This window comes from Odocoileus virginianus, chromosome 20 (genome assembly GCF_023699985.2).
Source record: "Odocoileus virginianus isolate 20LAN1187 ecotype Illinois chromosome 20, Ovbor_1.2, whole genome shotgun sequence".
In the NCBI taxonomy this organism is placed as follows: domain Eukaryota; kingdom Metazoa; phylum Chordata; class Mammalia; order Artiodactyla; family Cervidae; genus Odocoileus; species Odocoileus virginianus.
The window spans coordinates 3,848,281-3,868,150 of NC_069693.1; the positions used below are offsets into that span (position 1 = coordinate 3,848,281).

The 19,870-nt window shown below is 57.2% G+C and overlaps 1 protein-coding gene and 1 pseudogene across 1 annotated transcript; one reads left to right on the top strand and one right to left on the bottom strand.

Moving 5' to 3' along the window:
• Positions 1 to 8,226: 8,226 nt before the first annotated feature.
• LOC139029978 (glycine cleavage system H protein, mitochondrial pseudogene) lies at positions 8,227 to 8,934 on the bottom strand (annotated as a pseudogene).
• A 4,141-nt stretch (positions 8,935 to 13,075) lies between these two features.
• Positions 13,076 to 19,618, top strand: ZNF628 (zinc finger protein 628). The gene is made up of 2 exons (XM_070450341.1): positions 13,076 to 13,278; positions 16,406 to 19,618. Exon 2 carries the CDS (start codon positions 16,411 to 16,413, stop codon positions 19,498 to 19,500), a length of 3,090 nt encoding a protein of 1,029 aa, XP_070306442.1. The 5' UTR covers positions 13,076 to 13,278; positions 16,406 to 16,410; the 3' UTR covers positions 19,501 to 19,618.
• Positions 19,619 to 19,870: the final 252 nt, after the last annotated feature.

Genomic DNA, 19,870 nt, shown 5'->3' on the forward strand with positions numbered 1-19,870 from the left:
TGGGGGGTGGTCTCCGCATTTCAGAAGACCTGGTGGGGGGGTTTGTGTTGGGAGATACAGGAGCCCCGTGGATGCCCCAACAAGTGGCCGCAAAGCTCCTGGCTTCACACCACATGGGTCAGGATCACCCTGGCTCCCCTGAGCTGAGGTCAGGGCATTGCTTCTGGAGGGTCTGCTCCTGCCTTTCCCGGCTTCTTGAGGTCGCCCAGAGGCCTTGGCTTGTGGCTCCTTCCTCCGTGTCCTGAGGGAGTCCTCCTCCGACCTCTGCCTCCGCAGCCCCAGCTCCTTCTGACCCCGCCCCTCCTGTCCCCCCTCATAGGGACTCACCAGGTTACCCCGATAACCTCCTGCTCTTCGCATCCTTAACTCCGCCACGCCCGCCAAGTGCCGCTCACTACGGAAGACAAAGACGCAGGTTAGGACGTCGGCAGCTTTAGGCCACAGAGGGAGAGACTTGGTCCCAGTGATGGCTCCTCCCAAGCTCCCCTGGAGGCCCTGGCAGCTGGGTTAGTTGTTGCAGCCGCTGAGGCCGAGCCCCGGGGCGGAGGCGGGGTGCGGGGCGTGCTCCGGCGCACAGGCAGGAAGACAGACAGACACAGAAAGGTGAGGAGGAGCCCCTGGGGTCCCCAGTGCCTGACACGCTGCCCCTTGGTGAGGCCCCCTGCCCCCAGGCACGCACAGGAAGGCAGGCCTGTCCCTGTTTCCTGAAGGAGAAACAGGTCAGGGCACACGTGCTCCCAGTCACGGCAACTGAGCTGGGATCTAACGCGTGTCGGGGAGAAAGCTCTCAGGAGGGAAACTAAGCCCTTTCTGAAAGCGCTCACAGGGCTTCCCTTACGACTCAGCGGTGAAGAGTCTGCCTGCCAACGCAGGGGACGCAGGTTCGATCCCGGGTCCGGGAAGATCCCACATGCCGCCGAGCAACTGGGCCAGCACATCGCAACTACTGAGCCTGCGCTCTGGAGCCCGGGAGCCGCAACGGCTGAGCCCACGTGCAGCGACTATAGCGGCCGCACACCCAGCGCCGGGCGCTGCCCGAAGAGGAGCCAGTGCAGTGAGAAGCCAGCCGCGCCGCGACTGGAGAGCAGCTCCCGCTCGCCGCCGCCAGAGGAAGCAGCCAAGACCCGGCGCAGCCAAACAGAAACAAACAAACCTTTAAGACAAAGCTCTCACGGTCGTTAAATACTAGAGTACGTTATTTCTAAGTCATCCATTATAAATTTCCCCCGAATGATTCCCAGATAATATTATCAGCAACAAATTATAAACCACTATAAAACGGCTCGAGAAGAGAGTATATATTATAGAAGTCTTTATTTTTTTTTTGGCAGAGAGACTTGAGGGATCTGAGTTCCCAGAGCAGAGACTGATCCCAGATACTGGCAGTGAGAGGATGGAGCCGCTGGGGAATTCTTAGCATAGCAGTCCTTTGGAAATGAGAGCTACCAGATGGGATATAGCATAAAGTATTGGAGCTTCAGCTTCAGCATCAGTCCTCCCAAGGAATATTCAGGGCTGATTTCCTTTAGGGTTGACTGGGGCATGGCTGGATGGTGAACGGGCCCCGGAAGCAAAGGCCTGGATTCGGGCATTGTTGTTATTTAGTCGCTAAGTCGTGCCCCACTCTTTGTGACCGCGTGGACTGTAGCCCGCCAGGATCCTCTGTCTGGTTGGATCTCCTTGCAGGCCAGGAGACTCTCAAGAGTCTTCTCCAGCACCACAGTTGGAAAGCATCAATTCTTTGGCACTCAGCCTTCTTTATGGTCCAGCGGTCACATTGTTACCTCACTGGTAAAAATGGGGATGAGAAGGTGGCCCAGGGAGAAATCCCCCAAACTCCCACAGCGACTGAGTGGCAAGGCTGGGGTTTGAACTTGAATTCGGAAATTCCGTGGACCAGACCGAGGAGCCTGGCGGGCTACAGTCCACGCGGTCACAAAGAGTTGGCCGCGACTTAGCGACTAAGCAACAACAATGCTGGAACCCAGGCCTTTGCTTCCCGGGGGCATTCACCATCCAGCCATGCCCCTGGTGAAAACCCAGTGGGCAGTGGCCAAAGCCCGGCCGGGCACAGGGTTCAGAGGGGGCACCAGGCCAGCCGCAGCACGGTAGCAGCGGGCACTGAATGTGGCGGTGCTGGAGCCAGCACACGAGATCCCACCCATGACGAGGTCAGGAGGAGAAGACCTGACAAGCAAGGCAGATCAGGACCTCAGGGATTTCGAAAAGCTGCCCCGGCGCTCACCTTAAAGATGATCTCTGTCTTTCTGATGCTTGCTATATTAGACTACTCCCTAATTTCTGTGACACAGGCAGAAGTCCCCCGATCTCTTTCCAAACAGAATCAACTTAGAACTTTGATCAATATGTCCCCCGGACGGTGGTATCCTGTAAGATTATCCAGGATGAAAGGAGTGTTTCAATTTAGACCCCTTTTCTGGCATTCTAGCCTGCTTGGCAAATGCGTACTAATGCACACGACTGCTCACAACACCTTAATCATAAACAGCATAAAGAACCTGATCACACAAAAGGCCCTAATAGGCACAGAGCCCTTCGAGGGTGAGGAAGCCCTATTAGAGAACACAAAAATATTATTCTAAAAGTGGTTATTGGATCAATGTTTGCTGTGTTTTTGCTCTTAATGTGCTGAGGTTGTGCAGTGGAAACTATTGTTAATATAGTTAGAGATTTAGAAAAATAAGAGTTAAAATTGTTAACCAGGAATGCTAAACAGGGGCTGTCTCACCAGAGCTGCAGAGTCTTTGTGTGGTAAACCTTTTAGATAAATTTAACTGATAACTTCTGCAAAAAGGACTGACCTTTGTGTTAACAGGATTGTATTTCTACTATGTTGCAACCTGCTGTACCATGAAACTGCAACTTTTCTGTTTTCTGTTTTCTGTTTTCTTTTCGGTTTTCTCAAGGCAAAATGGAACAATAAAGAATAGATTACAGAAAACAGCTTTGCATTCACCTAGGTCCTAAAATGTCAATAGGCCCCAAGGCCAGAAGATAATGTACAACTCTCTCATTAACAAAGAAGTATGCAGAAAACACTCTGGTTTCGTGGACAAACTGATGTAATGTTAAACTAACTCTGTGTGCTTATCTTCCCTTAGAAATGTACTAACTCAGGGTATAAGAGCTATGGTGAAAAATAAAACACCACCAGGCCCTGCTGCATACCCATCTGGTCTCTCTCTCTCTCTCTCTCTCTCTCTCACCAATGCCGTTCATCCTGAGGGTACTCCTGGATCCTGCTGAGGCTGGACCCTGGCACGGTGGCCTGCATGGGGCAGGCGACCCGTGCCAGCAGCAGGCAGCCAGCGACGTTGCCGGAGGTCCAGTCCCCTTGGCAGCGTGTTGTGAGCTGCAACCAGTGAGGCCAGTGGCAGAGGGTCACCCAGATGCCCCGTATCTCCCACGCCAGCCGCAGCTCCAAGGTGTTGAGGGCTGTCTCTTCCACCCCCGGTGCCACCTGTGTGCCACGCCTGTCAGGGACAGGTCAGCGTGGATGCAGCGTGGGGGCCTGGGCGTCGGGTGTCCACCTGGGGGCATCATGGGCCTCCTGCGCTCCGCCCCGGCCCTCTCGCTGTCTGTCTGTGAGTCTCCCTGACTCCAGGGCTGTCTCTGTGTCACCCCTGCTCTCTCCTCCTCTGCACCCAGCTCTCCTGCCCCGCCCCGGGTCTGCACCTCTCTCTTCTCGGTGTCTCTGATGATGCCCCCGACTCTGTGCTTCTGGCTTGTCTCGCTGTCTCTGTCACCACCTGTCACCATCTCCAGAGCATCTCTCAGACTTTGCATGCATCTCCGTCTTGATCTGGGCCGATTGTGTGTGTGTGTGTCTGTCTGTCTGTGCACATGTGTCCTGGACAGGTATGTGGTGTCCTAGCGAGGTAGGCTTGGACGGTTTCCTGACCTGTTGCTCTCAGGCCCAGAGGAGAAAGTCCAGGATGCCTTGGCAAGGGGGGCTGGGGGGCGTGGACCCCCAGGTCTCTGCAGGATTGGAGTCAGAGCTCAGGCCCCAGGACAGGCAAGGGGCTGCCTCTGCACAGCAGGCATGACCTCTGCCAGCCCAGCTCCAGGAGCGGAATCACATCCAAGCCATCAAGGGTCACGGGCAACGAGTGCGACCACTCTGTCCCTGCACCAGGGCGGCCGGCCGGCAGGGTGTCGCCTGGATGGTACACCAGGGGGCGCCCCAAGGGAGGGATGCTGCAGGGTGTGTGTGGCTCCCACTTTTGAGCCTCTCTCCTTCTCCTGTCTCCGTCCTTTTTTGTTCTGCTTTTTGTAAGCAAAAAAAGTCTTTTAAAATATTTGGCTGCACCAGGTCTTAGTTGCATATGTGGGATCTTTCAGTTGCGACATGTGGGGTCTAGTTCCCTGACCTGAACCCAGGCCCACTGCATTGGGAGCACAGTCTTAGCCACTGGGCCACCAAGGGAAGTCCCCTGCATCCTTCCTTTCCTAAAAGTAATTTTAAATATGCATTTATTTTTGGCCGTGCTGGGTCTTCGTTGCTGCATGGGCCTTCTCTAGATGCGGTGCTCTGGCTTCTCTTGTTGCACAGGACAGGCTTTGCAGCGTGAGGCCTTCAATAGTTGTGGCTCCCCAACTCTAGAGCACGGGCTCAACAGCGGTGGTGCATGAGCTTAGTTGCCCCGCGGGATGTGGGAATCTTCCAGGGTGAGGGATCAAACCTGAATCTCCTGCATTATCAGGTGGATCCTTTACTACTGAACCACCAGGGAAGCCCCGCTGTCTCCTTCCTTGATGAAAGTCTCCCGCAGCTGGGGGCCGGCTTCATCTGAGGACCTGTCCTTACAGGTATGAGAAAGTATTCACAGACTCCTTTCTCCTATCCCATCTCTCGGAACTGGGGGTAGAGGGTGCATGGAGCCACTCAGCAAGCATTTATGCAGCAGCTGCTGTATGCAGGGACTCAGGATGCAGTGGGGAACAAGACAAGCGGAGCCTGGGAGCGAGCCGTCTGTAAACTAGAAATTACTGTTCCAGAGGTGCCATGAGGATGCAGAAGCTGGACAGGAAGTTGGAGGCAAGGGTGATGCTTCAGGTGGAGAAACCCTCTCTGAGAAGGTGATAATTGTCTGGCAACGCTGATGGAAGCGGTGGCAATCAGGAGCTTCCCAGGCAGAGGGCACAGCGGGTGCGAAGGCCCTGAGGCAGGAGTAAGCTTGCAGGGCGGGAGGGAGAGAGAGGGAGTGATGTGAGGAGGTGAAATCAGAGAAGTGGTCAGGGGCCAGACACGTGGGGGTTTGTAGGCTAGGCAGGAGTTGGGTTATAAGTGCAAGAGTGAGGGGAACCATGGAGGGTTTGGGACAGAGGTAGTTCCCGGGGCTCAGGGCCCTGCCCCAAACCTCCTTTGCCGGCCCTGCTGACCCTGCCCCTGCATCCCTCTCTGGTGTGGGGAGGGGGTGTCGGGACCCTGCTGGGAGTCCAGATAAGGCTTCTCCCTTCCTGCCTCCACCCCGCCATATGCTGCCTCCCTCAACCAAGTCCAAGAGGGACTCTGTCCCCCATAATATATTCTTTTTAAAATATTTATTTATCTGTGCCAGGTCTTAGTTGTGGCACGGGGGATCTTTAGCTGCTGCATGCAAGCTCCTATGGCGTGTGGGATCTAGTTCCCTAACTAGGGGTTGAACCCTGGTCCCAGCATTGGGAGCATGGAGTCTTAGCCTCTGGACCACCAGGGAACTCCCTGTTCCCCATAACATTTATTGTAAATTTACAGATGACAGGTTCCTGGTGTCCTCAACCCATAACGCAGAGATGCCAGCCCTTTCATATTTGTTTCGTATCTTTTCTTCTGAGAAGAGGGATGGGTTGAATTGTGCCTTCCTGAACTCACGTATGGAAGTCCCAGCCACCCTACCTCTGACTGTGACTATGTTCCCAGATGAGGTCTTTACAGTGGTAATTAAATGAGAGGAGGTCCGTTGAGTGGGCCATAGTCCACTAAGAGTAGTGTTCCTATCGTGGTTGATCAGCTGCTCAGTCATGTCTGACTCTTTGCAACCCCATGGACTGCAGCACGCCAGGATTCCCTGTCCTTCATTATCTACCAGAGCTTGCTCAAACTCATGTCCATCGAGTCGCTGGTGCCATCCAACCATCTCATCCTCTGTCGTCCCTTTCTCCTCCTGCCCTCAATCTTTCCCAGCATCAGGGTCTTTTCAGATGAGTCAGCTCTTCACATCAGGTGGCCAAAGTATAGGAGCTTCAGCTTCAGCATCAGTCCTTCCAATGAATATTCAAGGTTGATTTCCTTTAGGATGAACTGGTTTGGTCTCCTTTCAGTACAAGGGACTCTCAAAAGTCTTCTCCAACACCACAGTTTGAAAGCATCAATTCTTTGGCACTGAGCCTTCTTTATGGTCCAACTCTCATATCCATACATGACTACTGGAAAAACCATAGCTTTGACTATACGGATATTTGTCAGCAAAGTAATGTCTCTGCTTTTTCATATGCTATCTAGGTTGGTCTTTTCTTCCAAAGAGCATCTTTTCATTTAATTGCTGCAGTCACCATCTGCAGTGATTTTGGAGCCCAAGAAAATAAAGTCTGTCACTGTTTCCATTGTTTCCCCAACTACTGTCACGAAGTGATGGGACTGGATGCCATGGTCTTAGTTTTTTGAATGTTGAGTTTTAAGCCAGCTTTTTCACTCTCCTCTTTCACCTTCATCAAGAGGCTCTTTAGTTGCTCTTCACTTTCTGCCATTAGGGTGGTGTCATTGCCGTATCAGGAAAGCCGTGGTGCTGTCCAAAGGCCTGAGAGGGAAAGAGCTGATGTTGCAGGCTCCAGTCTGGGTCTGAAGACACGAGAACCAGGAGTGGCGAGGGCAGGCAGAGAGCAGTGTCCCAGCTCAGACCGTCAGGCAGACAGTAAAGTCCACCTCCTTCCACCGTTTTGCTCTGATCAGGCCCTCAGTGGGTCAGATGGCATCCACCCATGCGGGGGAGGGCCCCCAGCTCCGCTCAGTCTACGGATCCAAACGCAAACTCTCCCAGAAACACCCTCACAGACACACCCAGAAATCACGTTTCACTGCTGGGCAGCCTGTGGTCCAATCAAGGTAACTCATGAAATTAACTCTCACGTTTCCTGTTGATTAACTTAAAGTCAGCTGATGAAGACCCCTGATTGCACCTGCTGAGAACCGGTCACAGGAGTGAGGGGCACCCCCGCCACACACAGGGCCTTTGGGGCAGGTGTGATCCCCGTGGCCAGGTCCTGGCCACCTTCAAAGACTGCGGGTCTCCCTCAGCACTGTCCCCCTAGGAAGAACCGTCCAGCTGACTGGCCAGGTCGGGGCTTGAGGGACTGGGGCTGGAAGGAACCCCGGGCCCTTCCCCTGTAAAGCACTGGGGCAGGGTGTCGTCTGCCAGAAAGAATGCCTTGGGGGACTTCCCTGCTGGCCCAGTGGTTAAGACTCCATGCTTTCACTGCGTGGGGTGCAAGTTCCGCCCCTGGCGTTCAGCCCCTGGTTGGGAACCAAGATCCCGCCTGAGGACTGGAGAGGCAGACATCCAGATGTTGGCTTGGTCCCCCGTGGAGCCTTCAGGCCCCTAGCCCTGGACACGTCCCCTTGCCTGTCTCTCCTGCTGTTTTCTCCTCTGAGATGCTTAGCAGCACACAGCCATGGGACGTGTTATTTACTATGTCCTGTTTATTGCCACCCCTCACCCCTGTAGAGGCTCAGATCATGAAGAATCTAGTTTCTTTTTTTTTTAATTATTGTTTATTCTCCTGCAAGGCTGTTGCTTCACTGTATAAAAATAGCACCAGCAAACACAGTATACTGCAAAGTTAAGACAGTAATATTCTTCACTGGACACTATACAACTAACAAACTTTTCTCCACTGCCAGTTATTTCTAGTGGGAAGATCATTTTGACCCAAATCCAAGGATAGCTGTAAGCAAGTTACAATGTCATATAAGGTATAAGATAACCATGTTATCCTTGAATTACATAATTTTTGTAATTAGTTTTATCAGAGATAAGTTCAGGAATTCTGAATAGTATAACTGGAGCCTAGCCTAAAAATCACAGGATGCTGTGGAAAAGATAGTGTTTATCTGAAGGCATTAGAAAATTAAGGGGTATTTTCTTCAGGAAACATTGTTACAAGTAGTTTCTTTTGCTAAAAGTTGCTTTTTAAATATCTATCCACCACTAATTTAAGACAACTATGCTAGATTAAGTTGTTTCAAAGTAGTTTATTTAGGGGTTCCATTTTCATTCCTCAATAGATTTTATGTATTTTTCATATGTTTCTTCACTCATTAGTTCATCTAGTTCTGAAGGGTTACTGAATTGATCAGCCAACCATCTTCATAACAAGACTTGTTGACAAGTCCTGGATTTTCTGCTAGAGCTTTATTAATTTCCGTTACTTCTCCTGATAGAGGGGAATAGAGTTCACTAGCAGCTTTCACACTTTCCAAAGCACCAAACTCCTCTTGTTTATTCAACTTTGTCGAACTTCAGGCAGACTACAGTAAACAACATCTCCCAAAGCTTCCTGTGCAAAATTGCTGATTCCCACTGTTCCAACACCGTTTTCTCTTGTTACCCATTCGTGTTTTTCTGTGAATTTCCGCACCGACAGCAGAGCAGGGCCCGTGCGCAGTGCCCGGACGGCACCCGCCCGCAGTCCCCAGGGCCGCGGCGAGCAGGGCGCGCTGGGTGCCGAGATGGCGCGCAGGCTGCCGACCGCGGCCCGCACGCTCCGCACCGCTTGCAGCGCCTTGTTCGCACCGGTGCAGGGGGTCTCCGCGCGGCTCCTAGAGCACCCCGGCTGGCGGGGGCGGGGCGGGCAAGAATCTAGTTTCAATGCAGGAGACTGGGGTTCGATCCCTGGGTCGGGAAGATCCCCTGGAGGAGGAAATGGCAACCCACTCCAGTACTATTGCCCGGAAAATCCCATGGACAAAGGAGTGGGGGCTACGGTCCATGGGGTCGCAAAGAGTCTGACACCATGAAGCGACTAACACTGTAAACTCACTGGGGCCCAACTTTTGCTGCCCCCTCCCCACCCCCTCCGCCACATGGCTATGTCCCAGCTCCTAGAGCGAGACCGCAAGAGGGTCGTGGGTCGCGACTCAGGGTCTGGAGGCCCCGGAACCTGGACTGGGTGCCTCTGATGACCTCCTGTGATGTCTGTGTCAGTTGGTGCCTCTGGGTCAGGGCCTGTGACTCAGGGTCTGGCGTAGAGCTGTGCCGAGGAGTCCACAGTCAAGGCTCCGTGAAGGCTCCAGCGCAGGCATGGCTGGTGGTGGTGGGGGGGCCACGGCTCCTCCCAAGCGTGTCCCTGGGGAGCCAGACACAGTGCCGGCATTCCGTCAGGCGCCCCACAGGGCTATAACTGATGCTTTGAAAATGAGCCTGTCAGATCTGCAGATTTTTTCCCCCTTTCCCAAAAAGGCCCCAGGCCCCAGAGAACGGGATCCCACTGCTCCCGGAGAATCCTCGGCCTCCTTGCATAAGCCTGGGTTAGGGGGCAGGGCCTGGCGTGTGGAAGAGCTGGGGATACAGACCCCGGGTGGCAGCCTGCTCTCGCTTCTCCCTAGCCTTCCCTTCGTCCTCCTGAACCATTCAGTACTCTGCTCAGGTGTCCCGGTAGGTTCGATTCAGTTCAGTCACTCAGTCCTGTCCGACTCTTTGCGACCCCATAAACTGCAGCACACCAGGCCTCCCTGTCCATCACCAACTCCCGGAGTTCACCCAAACCCATGTCCATCGAGTGAGTGATGCCATCCAACCATCTCATCCTCTGTGGTCCCCTTCTCCTCCCGCCTTCAATCTTTCCCAGCATCAGGGTCTTTTCAAATAAGTCAGCTCTTTGCATCAGGTGGCCAAAGTATTGAGGTTTCAGCTTCAGCATCAGTCCTTCCAATGAATATTCAGGACTGATTTCCCTTAGGATGGACTGGTTGGATCTCCTTGCAGCCTAAGGGACTCTCAAGAGTCTTCTCCAACACCACAGTTCAAAAGCATCAATTCTTCAGCGCTCAGCTTTTTTTATAGTCCAACTCTCACATCCATATATGACCACTGGAAAAACCATAGCCTTGACTAGATGGACCTTTGTTGACAAAGTAATGTCTCTGCTTTTCAACATGCTGTCTGGGTTGGTCATAACTTTCCTTCCAAGGAGTAAGCGTCTTTTAATTTCATGGCTGCAATCACCATCTGCAGTGATTTTGGAGCCCAGAAAAATAAAGTCAGCCACTGTTTCCCCATCTATTTGCCATGAAGTGATGGGACTGGATGCCATGATCTTAGTTTTCTGAATGTTGAGCTTTAAGTCAACTTTTTCATTTTCCTCTTTCACTTTCATCAAGAGGCTCTTTAGTTCTTCTTCACTTTCTGCCATAAGGGTGGTGTCATCTGCATATCTGAGGTTATTGATATTTCTCCCAGCAATCTTGATTCCAGCTTGTGCTTCCTCCAGCCCAGCGTTTCTCATGATGTACTCTGCATATAAGTTAAATAAGCAGGGTGACAATATACAGCTTTGATGTACTCCTTTTCCTATTTGGAACCACTCTGTTGTTCCATGTACAGTTCTAACTGTTGCTTCCTGACTTGCATACAGGTTTCTCAAGAGGCAGGTCAGGTGGTCTGGTATTCCCATCTCTTTCAGAATCTTCCAGTTTATTGTGATCCACACAGTCAAATGCTTTGGTACAGTCAATAAAGCAGAAATAGATGTATTTCTGGTACTCTCTTGCTTTTTTGATGATCCATTGGATGTTGGCGATTTGATTTCTGCTTCCTCTGCCTTTTCTAAAACCAGCTTGAACATCTGGAAATTCACAGTTCACGTATTGCTGAAGCCTGGCTTGGAGAATTTTAAGTATTACTTTACTAGCGTGTGAGATGAGTGCAACTGTGTGCTCCCCCTTTCTGATAGGGGAGGTAGATAGAAGCTAAAGGGAGAGGAATGTTTGGGCTGAGCTGTAAGCCACCGGCTTTATATTTGTGAATTCACTGGGGATTTCATAAAGACCCTGCAGGGCAGGGTAGGTCTGACTGCTCAGATAACCCCTGAGTCCCAGCCTGCCTGGGGGCTTGGGGAACTGTCTTTTGTTGTTCAGTCGCTAAGTTGAGTCTGACTCTTTGGGACCCTGTGAACTGCATGCAGCACACCAGGCTTCCCTGTCCTTCACTATTTCCTGGAGTTTGCTCAAACTCATGTCCATTAAGTCAGTGATGCTATCCAACCATCTCATCTTCAGTCGCCCCCTTCTCCTCCTGCCCTCAGTCTTTCCCAGGAACTGTGGAAAAAGGCTCTTTGAATCAGGTAACCAAAGTACTGGAGCTTCATCTTCAGCATCAGTCCTTCCAATGAATATTCAGGACTGATTTCCCTTAGGATGGACTGGTTGGATCTCCTAGCAGTCCAAGGGACCCTCAAGGGTCTTCTCCAACACCACACTTCCAAAGCATCAATTCTTAGGAGCTCAGCCTTCTTTATGGTCCAACCACCTGGGAGGCTGTAGAACTTCACTCATTCAAGAGGGCCGCCTGGTCCTGACAGGGCCCCTTGTTGGTTGTTGGGGACACCTGGGTGGCAAAGGCAGACCCCAACCCTCTGACATGGAGCAGAGATGAGCACTGAGCATGTAATGGGACCCCCTCCTAGCAAAAGTGAGACCATTCATCTCAGCTTGGGACTGGAACCCGGGCCAAACCCAGTCTTCCCACTAAGACCACACAGCTGGTCTCACAACTCAATGAAGCTCAGATTCTTGAGGTTTCATCACAAAAAGAACCCAGTGAGAGACTAAGTCATAGGAAGAAGAGTTATTAATATAGGATGCTTGTAAGAGGTGCAAATGGGCAGGCGAGGGAGCTCTTCCCCCAAGGGTTAAAAAAAAAAGTTGCTCAGTTGTGAGGGATTCTTTGCAACCCCATGGAGTGAAGACCCACCAGCCTCCTGTGTCCATGGCATTCCCCAGGTAAGAATACTGGAGCGGGTTGCCATTTCCTTCTCAGAGGATCTTCCCAAACCCGGGGATCAAACCTGGGTCTCCTGCATTGCAGGTGGATTATTTACCATCTGAGCCATCAGGGACGCCCCTCCCTGCCACCAAGGATTAAGTGGGCTACAATCTTACAGTTAAAGGAACACGGGGGAGGGAACACGGTCCAGTAACTTTCTTGAGTGATCATCAACTTACAGTGGCCTCCCAAAGTTTCCTAGCTTTCCCTATCTGCAGCTACCTGTATGACTATCCGATTCTATCCCTAACATAGCGACTTTTCAGTAGGAAATGAGACGGGATAGGGTACGGGGTGGCATGAATCATGGTCATCAGGCCGAAAGGCGTTGCCTTGGAACAGTGGTTCTCAACCAGGGGACTGTGGCCAGGTCTGGAGGGAGCCCTATTGGCCTCTGGTGGGTGGGGGCCGGGCTGAACCAGCTTGCAAGGTACAAGACAGCCCCCACAGCAAGGAGAGGTGAGCCCAGATGTAACTAGTGCCCCGGCTGAGAACTGGGAGGGCCCGCAGAAAAGTCGGTGTGGCTTGGAGGCTGGTGAACATGGAAAGGGCAGACAGGGGGTTCAGAACCGTCCCGGCGGCCCCTAAGCCCTCAGAGGAGTCCCTAGTGCCCTGGACGAGCCCCCTGCAAAGCCAGGCCCAGGTTTCCTGACAGGCGCACTCGCGAGCAGGCGACAGACGCCCGCAACCGCAGCACTGCGGGCCTCGGTTTCCCTCACCGGGGTAACGGGAGCCCCGAGGGCCTGGGCGTGGGTCAGGAGTGACAGGGCGACGCCTGCTTGGGATTCTATCACAGACAAAAGGGAGTCGATGCTAATAAAGCGATACGTCCGACCCCGCGCCCCAACCCGCTTTTGCCCGGCCTTGGTCCCACCCCAGCGACCGCCTCGGGGACCCGATCGGCGGTCGGGCTTACCGGGAGAACTACAACTCCCAGGATGCTTCGCGCCGTAAGGGCCCGAGAGCGCCGCGGCCGCCGGCGGCCAATGGGGTAGAGGGGCGGGGCCTCGGCGCACGTGGCGTCCTGACGCACCGGCGGCGACGTCGGGGTTTGTGTGCGCGAGAGGCCGCCGATAAAGGTTGGGTGCCTCGCGCCGGGGGCCGTTGGGAGGGAGCGCGCCCCCGCCCCCTCCCCGGCCCCCGCTCCCGCCCCGCCGCCGCCAGGGCCCTGCCTTCCCGTCGACCCCTGCGGGAGGGCTCTGGGCCACCTCCGCTCGTTCCCCGGTCGGGGCCGCAGGTGAGAGACCGGAGGGGCGGGGGTGGGGGAGGGACTGGAGGGCGGAGACGTTGGGGAAACGGCGAACGTGAAACCGGAAGGGGTGCCTTAAAGGGAAGGGCGCTGCCTCACCTCCGACTTTTGTCCGCCGGGCTGGCCCCCGCCCTCTTAAAGGGCAAGGGACCACTCTTTAAAGGTTCGGGGCAGGTAGTGCAGTTCGCAAGCTCTCGCTTCTCCCATCGCCCCTCTGCCCCACCCCGCACCCCCAGAAAGAATTCGCCTCCTAAAGGCCGCTGACAGTGTTCCACACGTTGAAGGAAAAGCTTCTGCATCCTAGTGGCTTCAAAGCAAGTCCTTAGTTTAGCTCAGCAAGATAGGTGGGTACTCGGGCCAGAACCCTCTTAAAGGGGAGGTCGGGCCTGATGGAAGGGTGTGGCCTGGCCTCTTGACGGGTTGCTCTTTCCTGGATAAGGAGGGTCCGGTCCCTTCCAGAGTACGGCTGTCTTCTCCTTAAGGCATGCTGCCTTCTGAAAGACACGTGCAGCTTCCTGGGGTAGTCTCTTAAAAGGCGGTGCTTCCATTTCAAAGGGGTCGCTCATTTTTTCTCAAAGGGGATCTTTATGGCCTGTGCAGAGAGGATGCCCTGCTTTGTTTCACTCAAGATGTGTTCACCGAGCACTCACTCTGTGCCAGACGCATTCTAGACTCTAGGCTCCGGGAAGCAACAGTGAACAAGATGCCATTTGCATCCAGTGGGCAGAGGCCAGGGGCTGACCAACTTGCAGTGCAGGGAACAGCCCCCTGGACCCCCGTCCAGCCCCATATCTCAACAGTGCTGATGCTAGGAAACTCTGATTATAAAGTAGGTTAGAAAGTGATAAGCCCTATGGCGGAGGGGGGGATAATAAGGCAGAGAAAGAAATTGCAGCGTGTTGGCAGGTACTGCAGAGTTTAGCAGGGTGATCAGGGAATACCTCCCGGAGATGACGTTTCCATAAAGCCTTGGAGGTGATGGAGGGAAGGGGCTTCTAGGCAGGGGCCTGTGTGAGGGCTCCAGGTGGGAGCAGGCATGCCTGCCGCGGCCCCATGAGCAGGGAGCTGTGAGGGCTGGCTGTGAGGGTTGGCGAGGCCAGCAGGCGGAGAGTCAGGGAGGGGAGGAGGCCACAGGCCGTGGGAAGGCTGTAGGTTCTGGGGAGGGATGTGCTTTCGTCTGTCAGAGGGGAGCTGTGGAAGCCTTTAGCACAGAGCACTGAGGTGGTCTTTGTCCGCAGTTTCCATTCAGCCTCTGTGTTGGGAACAGGCTGGGGGTGGAAAGAGTAAGGATGGGAACTAGGAGAACTGTCAGATTCCAGCAATGCTCCTGCCAGGATAGGGGAGTCAGCTAATGAACTGGTCAGAGGGAGGGAGAGAGAGCAGAGTAGAGGGTGCCCGGGTACTCTTGGCCTGAGGAAAAACAAAGGTGTCTTCAGAGATGGAGAAGACTGGGGGTGAAAGAGATACTTGCAGCGGGGCGGGACACAGAGGGGAGACAGCAGGAACAAAAATTGAAACTGGAGCTAGGTGTGGGGCCTGTTAAGTGGGAGGTGTCTCTTAGGCGCCCAGCAGGGGTGTAGGTGTCCAGGGATAGGTGTCAAGTGGTGAGGAGTTTCAGAGTGGTCCCGTTCGTAGATTATGGAGTCCCAGGAGTGGTGGGGGCCCCAAGGGAGAGGGTCGGTGCAGAAGAGGAGGGCTGGCAGAGCCTTGGCCTCTCCTGTATTCACAAGTAGGACTGCCACCCAAAACAGAGAAGGGCTGGCAGGTGAGAGGAGTGGGGAGCCCAGAAGCCAGGGCAGTGGTTCAAGGAGAGAGAACCAAGGTGTCTGCTGACCACTGAGCAGAGACCACTGGCTTTAGCACCATGGAGGCCATGACTGTGGGGGAGGGTCTGGTTGGCAGGGTTTGAGATGGGAGGAAGGGTGTCCTGATGGCATGTTGGGGTGGCTTTGCATGGAGACAGACAGGAGGCCACAGCTGGAGGAGGAAGTGGGGTGAAGGGTCTTTGTTTTTTTTAAAGATGGGAGACTTATCCCATGGGTACACTGATGCGGATGGTCCAGGACGTGAGGAAAATTAGAGTCTCTGACCCAGAGGCAGGAGGCAGATGGTAGGGGTGGGGGGCAGTTCAGGGTTTCTCAGCCTCAGCACCCCTGGCATTTTGAATTGATGGCTCTTTGCTGTTTGGGGGGTGAGTGGTTGTCCTGTGCATTTAGGACGTGGAGCAGTGTCTTTGGCCTCTGCCCCTCCAGTCGACAGCAGCCAACCCAGTCTGCAAGCATGGCCAGATGTCCCCTGGGGTGGGGGCGTAGTGGGGGGTGTGCAGATGGCATCGCGCCATTGAGAAACACTGGTGTGATTGCTGCATCGTGGGAACATTCTGTTCTGGTTGCTTTTATTTTCTCAGCCACAGGGTCAGTGGCAGGCTCCTCGGGCTAAGAGCAAGAGGGGACAGGAGAGAAGACATGCCAGGTGTCACCTGGTGGGCAGTGCAGGGCAGTGGGGCGGGAGCTTTGAGATCCTTGGGCTTGGATGCACAGGGAGACGGAGGCCAGGCGGATTCAGGTCACCGGCAGCACGTATGCTGAGTAAGGGGGTGGCTAGGGTCTGGATAGGGGCTAGGGTGCGGGCTGCAGGGTCAGTGGTTGGTTTGGGGTTCAGGCGCCAGGAGGGGGCGCTGGAGCAGGATGCGTGGGGGTGGAGAGTGGGTGTCTGAGAGGCTCTGTCTAGAGGTAAGGGGCTTCGGAAGTGGGAGCAGGTACAAGGCAGGATGGAGGAGGAGGTCTTTAGAGGGAGCCTGCCAAAGGATCTGGAGCCAGGGCGCTAGAGATCTGGTGTTCTTTAAGGACACGCCTGTCTTTAGGGGGACGGGGCAGAGAATGCTTTCGCCTCCGGGAGGGGATGGCCGTATCAGGGAGTGACCAGCTCCTCCCAGTGTGCCGGAAGTTTCCCCTTGAGCACCCAAGGCCTCCATCGCGGGCAGCCTCCTTGTCCGAAGGGAGGTGCTCCCTGCCTTTGAAAAGGCCAGCCTGTGGGTGTGGGGCTGCGATGGTCCAGCATGTGAGTGGAGGTGCGGGGAGCCCCCGGCCTGCCCTGACCCCGTGTCCCTCCCCAGGTGTGATGGTCGGCTCCCACGTGGACATGGCGCCGGCCTCGACCGCCGAGGGGCCTGGGGAGAAACCCGGGCCCGCGGCCCCTGCCCCGCCGGCGCAGTATGAGTGTGGGGAGTGCGGCAAGTCCTTCCGCTGGTCGTCCCGCCTGCTGCACCACCAGCGCACGCACACGGGCGAGCGGCCCTACAAGTGCCCTGACTGCCCGAAGGCCTTCAAGGGCTCGTCGGCGCTGCTCTACCACCAGCGGGGCCACACGGGCGAGAGGCCCTACCAGTGCCCCGACTGCCCCAAGGCCTTCAAGCGCTCGTCGCTGCTGCAGATCCACCGCAGCGTGCACACGGGCCTGCGCGCCTTCACCTGCGGCCAGTGCGGCCTGGCCTTCAAGTGGTCCTCACACTACCAGTACCACCTGCGGCAGCACACGGGCGAGCGGCCCTACCCCTGCCCCGACTGCCCCAAGGCGTTCAAGAACTCGTCCAGCCTGCGGCGCCACCGGCACGTGCACACAGGCGAGCGGCCCTATACCTGTGGCGTGTGCGGCAAGAGCTTCACGCAGAGCACTAACCTGCGGCAGCACCAGCGCGTGCACACGGGCGAGCGGCCCTTCCGCTGCCCGCTCTGCCCCAAGACCTTCACGCACTCCTCCAACCTGCTGCTGCACCAGCGCACACATGGCGCTGCCGCTGTCGCCGCTGCCGCCCCCAGCGCCGGCCCTGGCCCTCCGCCGCGCGAGCCCGCCGCCGGCAGCAAGGTCCTGGTCTCCGACGCCTACCTGCAGCAGCCCCTGCCGCCGCCCAGCCCGCCTGCGCCGCCGCCGCCCGCGCCCCCGCCCGTGGTGCCTGAGCTCTTCCTGGCGGCGGCCGAGACCACGGTGGAGCTGGTGTACCGCTGCGATGGCTGCGAGCTGGGCTTTGGCAGCGAGGAGCTGCTCCTGGAGCACCAGCCGTGTCCTGGGCCCGAGGCGCCGCCACCGCCGGCCGCCGCGCCCTCAGAGGTGCCCAAGGCCGACCCGCCGCCGCCCCCACCTACGCGGTCCCCGCTGCCCCAGCCCGCTCCCGCCGCCGCCGCCGCCGCCCCCGGCTTCGCCTGCCTCCCCTGTGGGAAGTCCTTCCGGACGGTGGCCGGCCTCTCCCGCCACCAGCACAGCCACGGGGCAGTGGGTGGGCAGGCGTTTCGCTGCGGCAGCTGCGACGGCGCCTTCCCGCAGCTGGCCAGCCTGCTGGCGCACCAGCAGAGCCACGTGGAGGAGGCCGCGGCCGGGCGCCCGCCCCCCCAGGCCGAGGCCGCCGAGGTCACCTGCCCCCAGGAGCCGCTGGGGCCCACGCCCGGCCCGCCGGCCCCGGCGCCCGCCCCGGCCTCGGCGGAGCGGCCCTACAAGTGCGCCGAGTGTGGCAAGGCCTTCAAGGGCTCGTCGGGGCTGCGCTACCACCTGCGGGACCACACGGGCGAGCGGCCCTACCAGTGCGGCGAGTGCGGCAAGGCGTTCAAGCGCTCGTCGCTGCTCGCCATCCACCAGCGCGTGCACACGGGCCTGCGCGCCTTCACGTGCGGCCAGTGCGGCCTCACCTTCAAGTGGTCCTCGCACTACCAGTACCACCTGCGGCTGCACTCGGGCGAGCGGCCCTACGCCTGCGGCGAGTGCGGCAAGGCCTTCCGCAACACGTCGTGCCTGCGGCGCCACCGGCACGTGCACACGGGCGAGCGGCCCCACGCCTGCGGCGTGTGCGGCAAAAGCTTCGCACAGACCTCCAACCTGCGGCAGCACCAGCGCGTGCACACGGGCGAGCGGCCCTTCCGCTGCCCGCTCTGCCCCAAGACCTTCACGCACTCCTCCAACCTGCTGCTGCACCAGCGCACGCACTCGGCCGAGCGGCCCTTCGCCTGCCCGGTCTGTGGCCGCAGCTTCGTCATGGCCGCCTACCTGCAGCGGCACCTGAGGACGCATGCCCCCGCGGCCGGCCCCCAGCCCCAGGCCCCGCTGGCCGCCGCCCCTGCCCCGTCGGCCACCCAGGATGTGCACGTCCTCCCCCACCTCCAGGCCACACTCTCCCTAGAGGTGGCCGGGGGGACGGCCCCGGCCGCTGCCCCCGGCCCCGCCGCTCCCAACTCGCAAACGTTTCTCCTGGTGCAGACAGCTCAGGGCCTGCAGCTGATCCCCAGCAGCGTCCAGCCGCCCACGCCCCCGCCCCCGCCCGCGCCCCCCAAACTCATCTTGCTGCCCTCCTCCAGCCCCGCTGGGGGGGGCAGCTGTGCCCGGCAGGGCCCGCGGGCCGCGGGGAAAGCTGGGCCGGGCGCTGGAGTAGTCTGGCTGCCAGGCTCTGGGGGTTTAGGCGTGCAGAGAGGAAGCAACGCTGGGGCGAACGTGGGAGGGCAGAGCCTCATAGTTCTGCAGAACGTGGCGGGTGGGGAGACAGGCCCGCAGGAAGTGAGTGGGGTTCAGCTCCAGCCCCTTCGTCCAGCTCCTGAACTGACCACCGTCCAGCTCCAGCCGGCCCAGGAGGTGACCACGGTCCAGCTCCAGCCTGTGACGGGTCCGCTGTCCAGTTCCAGCGGGGGAGCCGTGACCACCGAGGCGCCTAATCTGCTGGTGGTTCAGAGCGGGGCGCCCGAGGAGTTGCTGGCGGACCCTGGCCCAGGGGAGTCTGGCGAGGGCGAGGCCGGCCCCGGGGTGGTCCCAGATGTGCTCTTTGAGACACTGCAGACGGAGGAGGGGCTGCAGAGCGTGCTGGTGTTGAGCGGGGCCGACGGGGAGCAGACCCAGCTGTGTGTGCAGGAGGTAGAGACCTTACCGTCGGGGCTGGCCGAGCCGCCCGCCTCCGGCCCGCCCGGACAGAAGCTGCTGATTATCCGCAGCGCCCCGGCCGCAGAGCTGCTGGAGAGCGGCAGCGCTGGCGGGGGCGCCGCTGCGCTGCAGCTGCTGGCGCCCCCACCGCCTGGCCCAGCCTCTGCTCCCGCGGGCATTCCTGCGGCCCCGGGCCCCCAGATGGTACAAGTGGTCCCCGCAGGAGCAGCACCCGGGGGCGTGGCCCCTCAGGGCCTGCCGTCCATCCAGATTGTCCAGACTCTGCCCGCGGTCCAGCTGGTGCACACGTTTTGAGTCGGACCACCGGTACCTCTTTCCGCCCCACACAGAGGCCCCGACCCCATCTCCGCCTGAGCTGGGCTGAGGGGAGGGGAGCTGCAGGCTGGGCTTGCTAATAAAGACCAGAATCCCCTCTCGTGTGTTTTTTCTTATTGGTGGGGTGGGAGGTCAATGACCATAGCCACCACTTGGGATCTGGGGAGTCTCCTGCTTCCTGGTTCACAGGTGACTTTGCGTCTTGGGGCCAGCCGCTGCTCCTATGTGGGGGCCCTGTTTAACCATTTTTTAAGAAAAGGGACGCAACGGTCACTATGGGGGAGGCGCTGGAATCTGGAATCCTGGTTCTGCCGCTTGTTCTCTGTAAGTCACCGCACAGAAAAATAGG

Excerpts from the sequence above, each read along its gene's own strand:
- ZNF628 (XM_070450341.1), top strand. The coding sequence starts at position 16,411 with ATGGTCGGCTCCCACGTGGACATGGCGCCGGCCTCGACCGCCGAGGGG.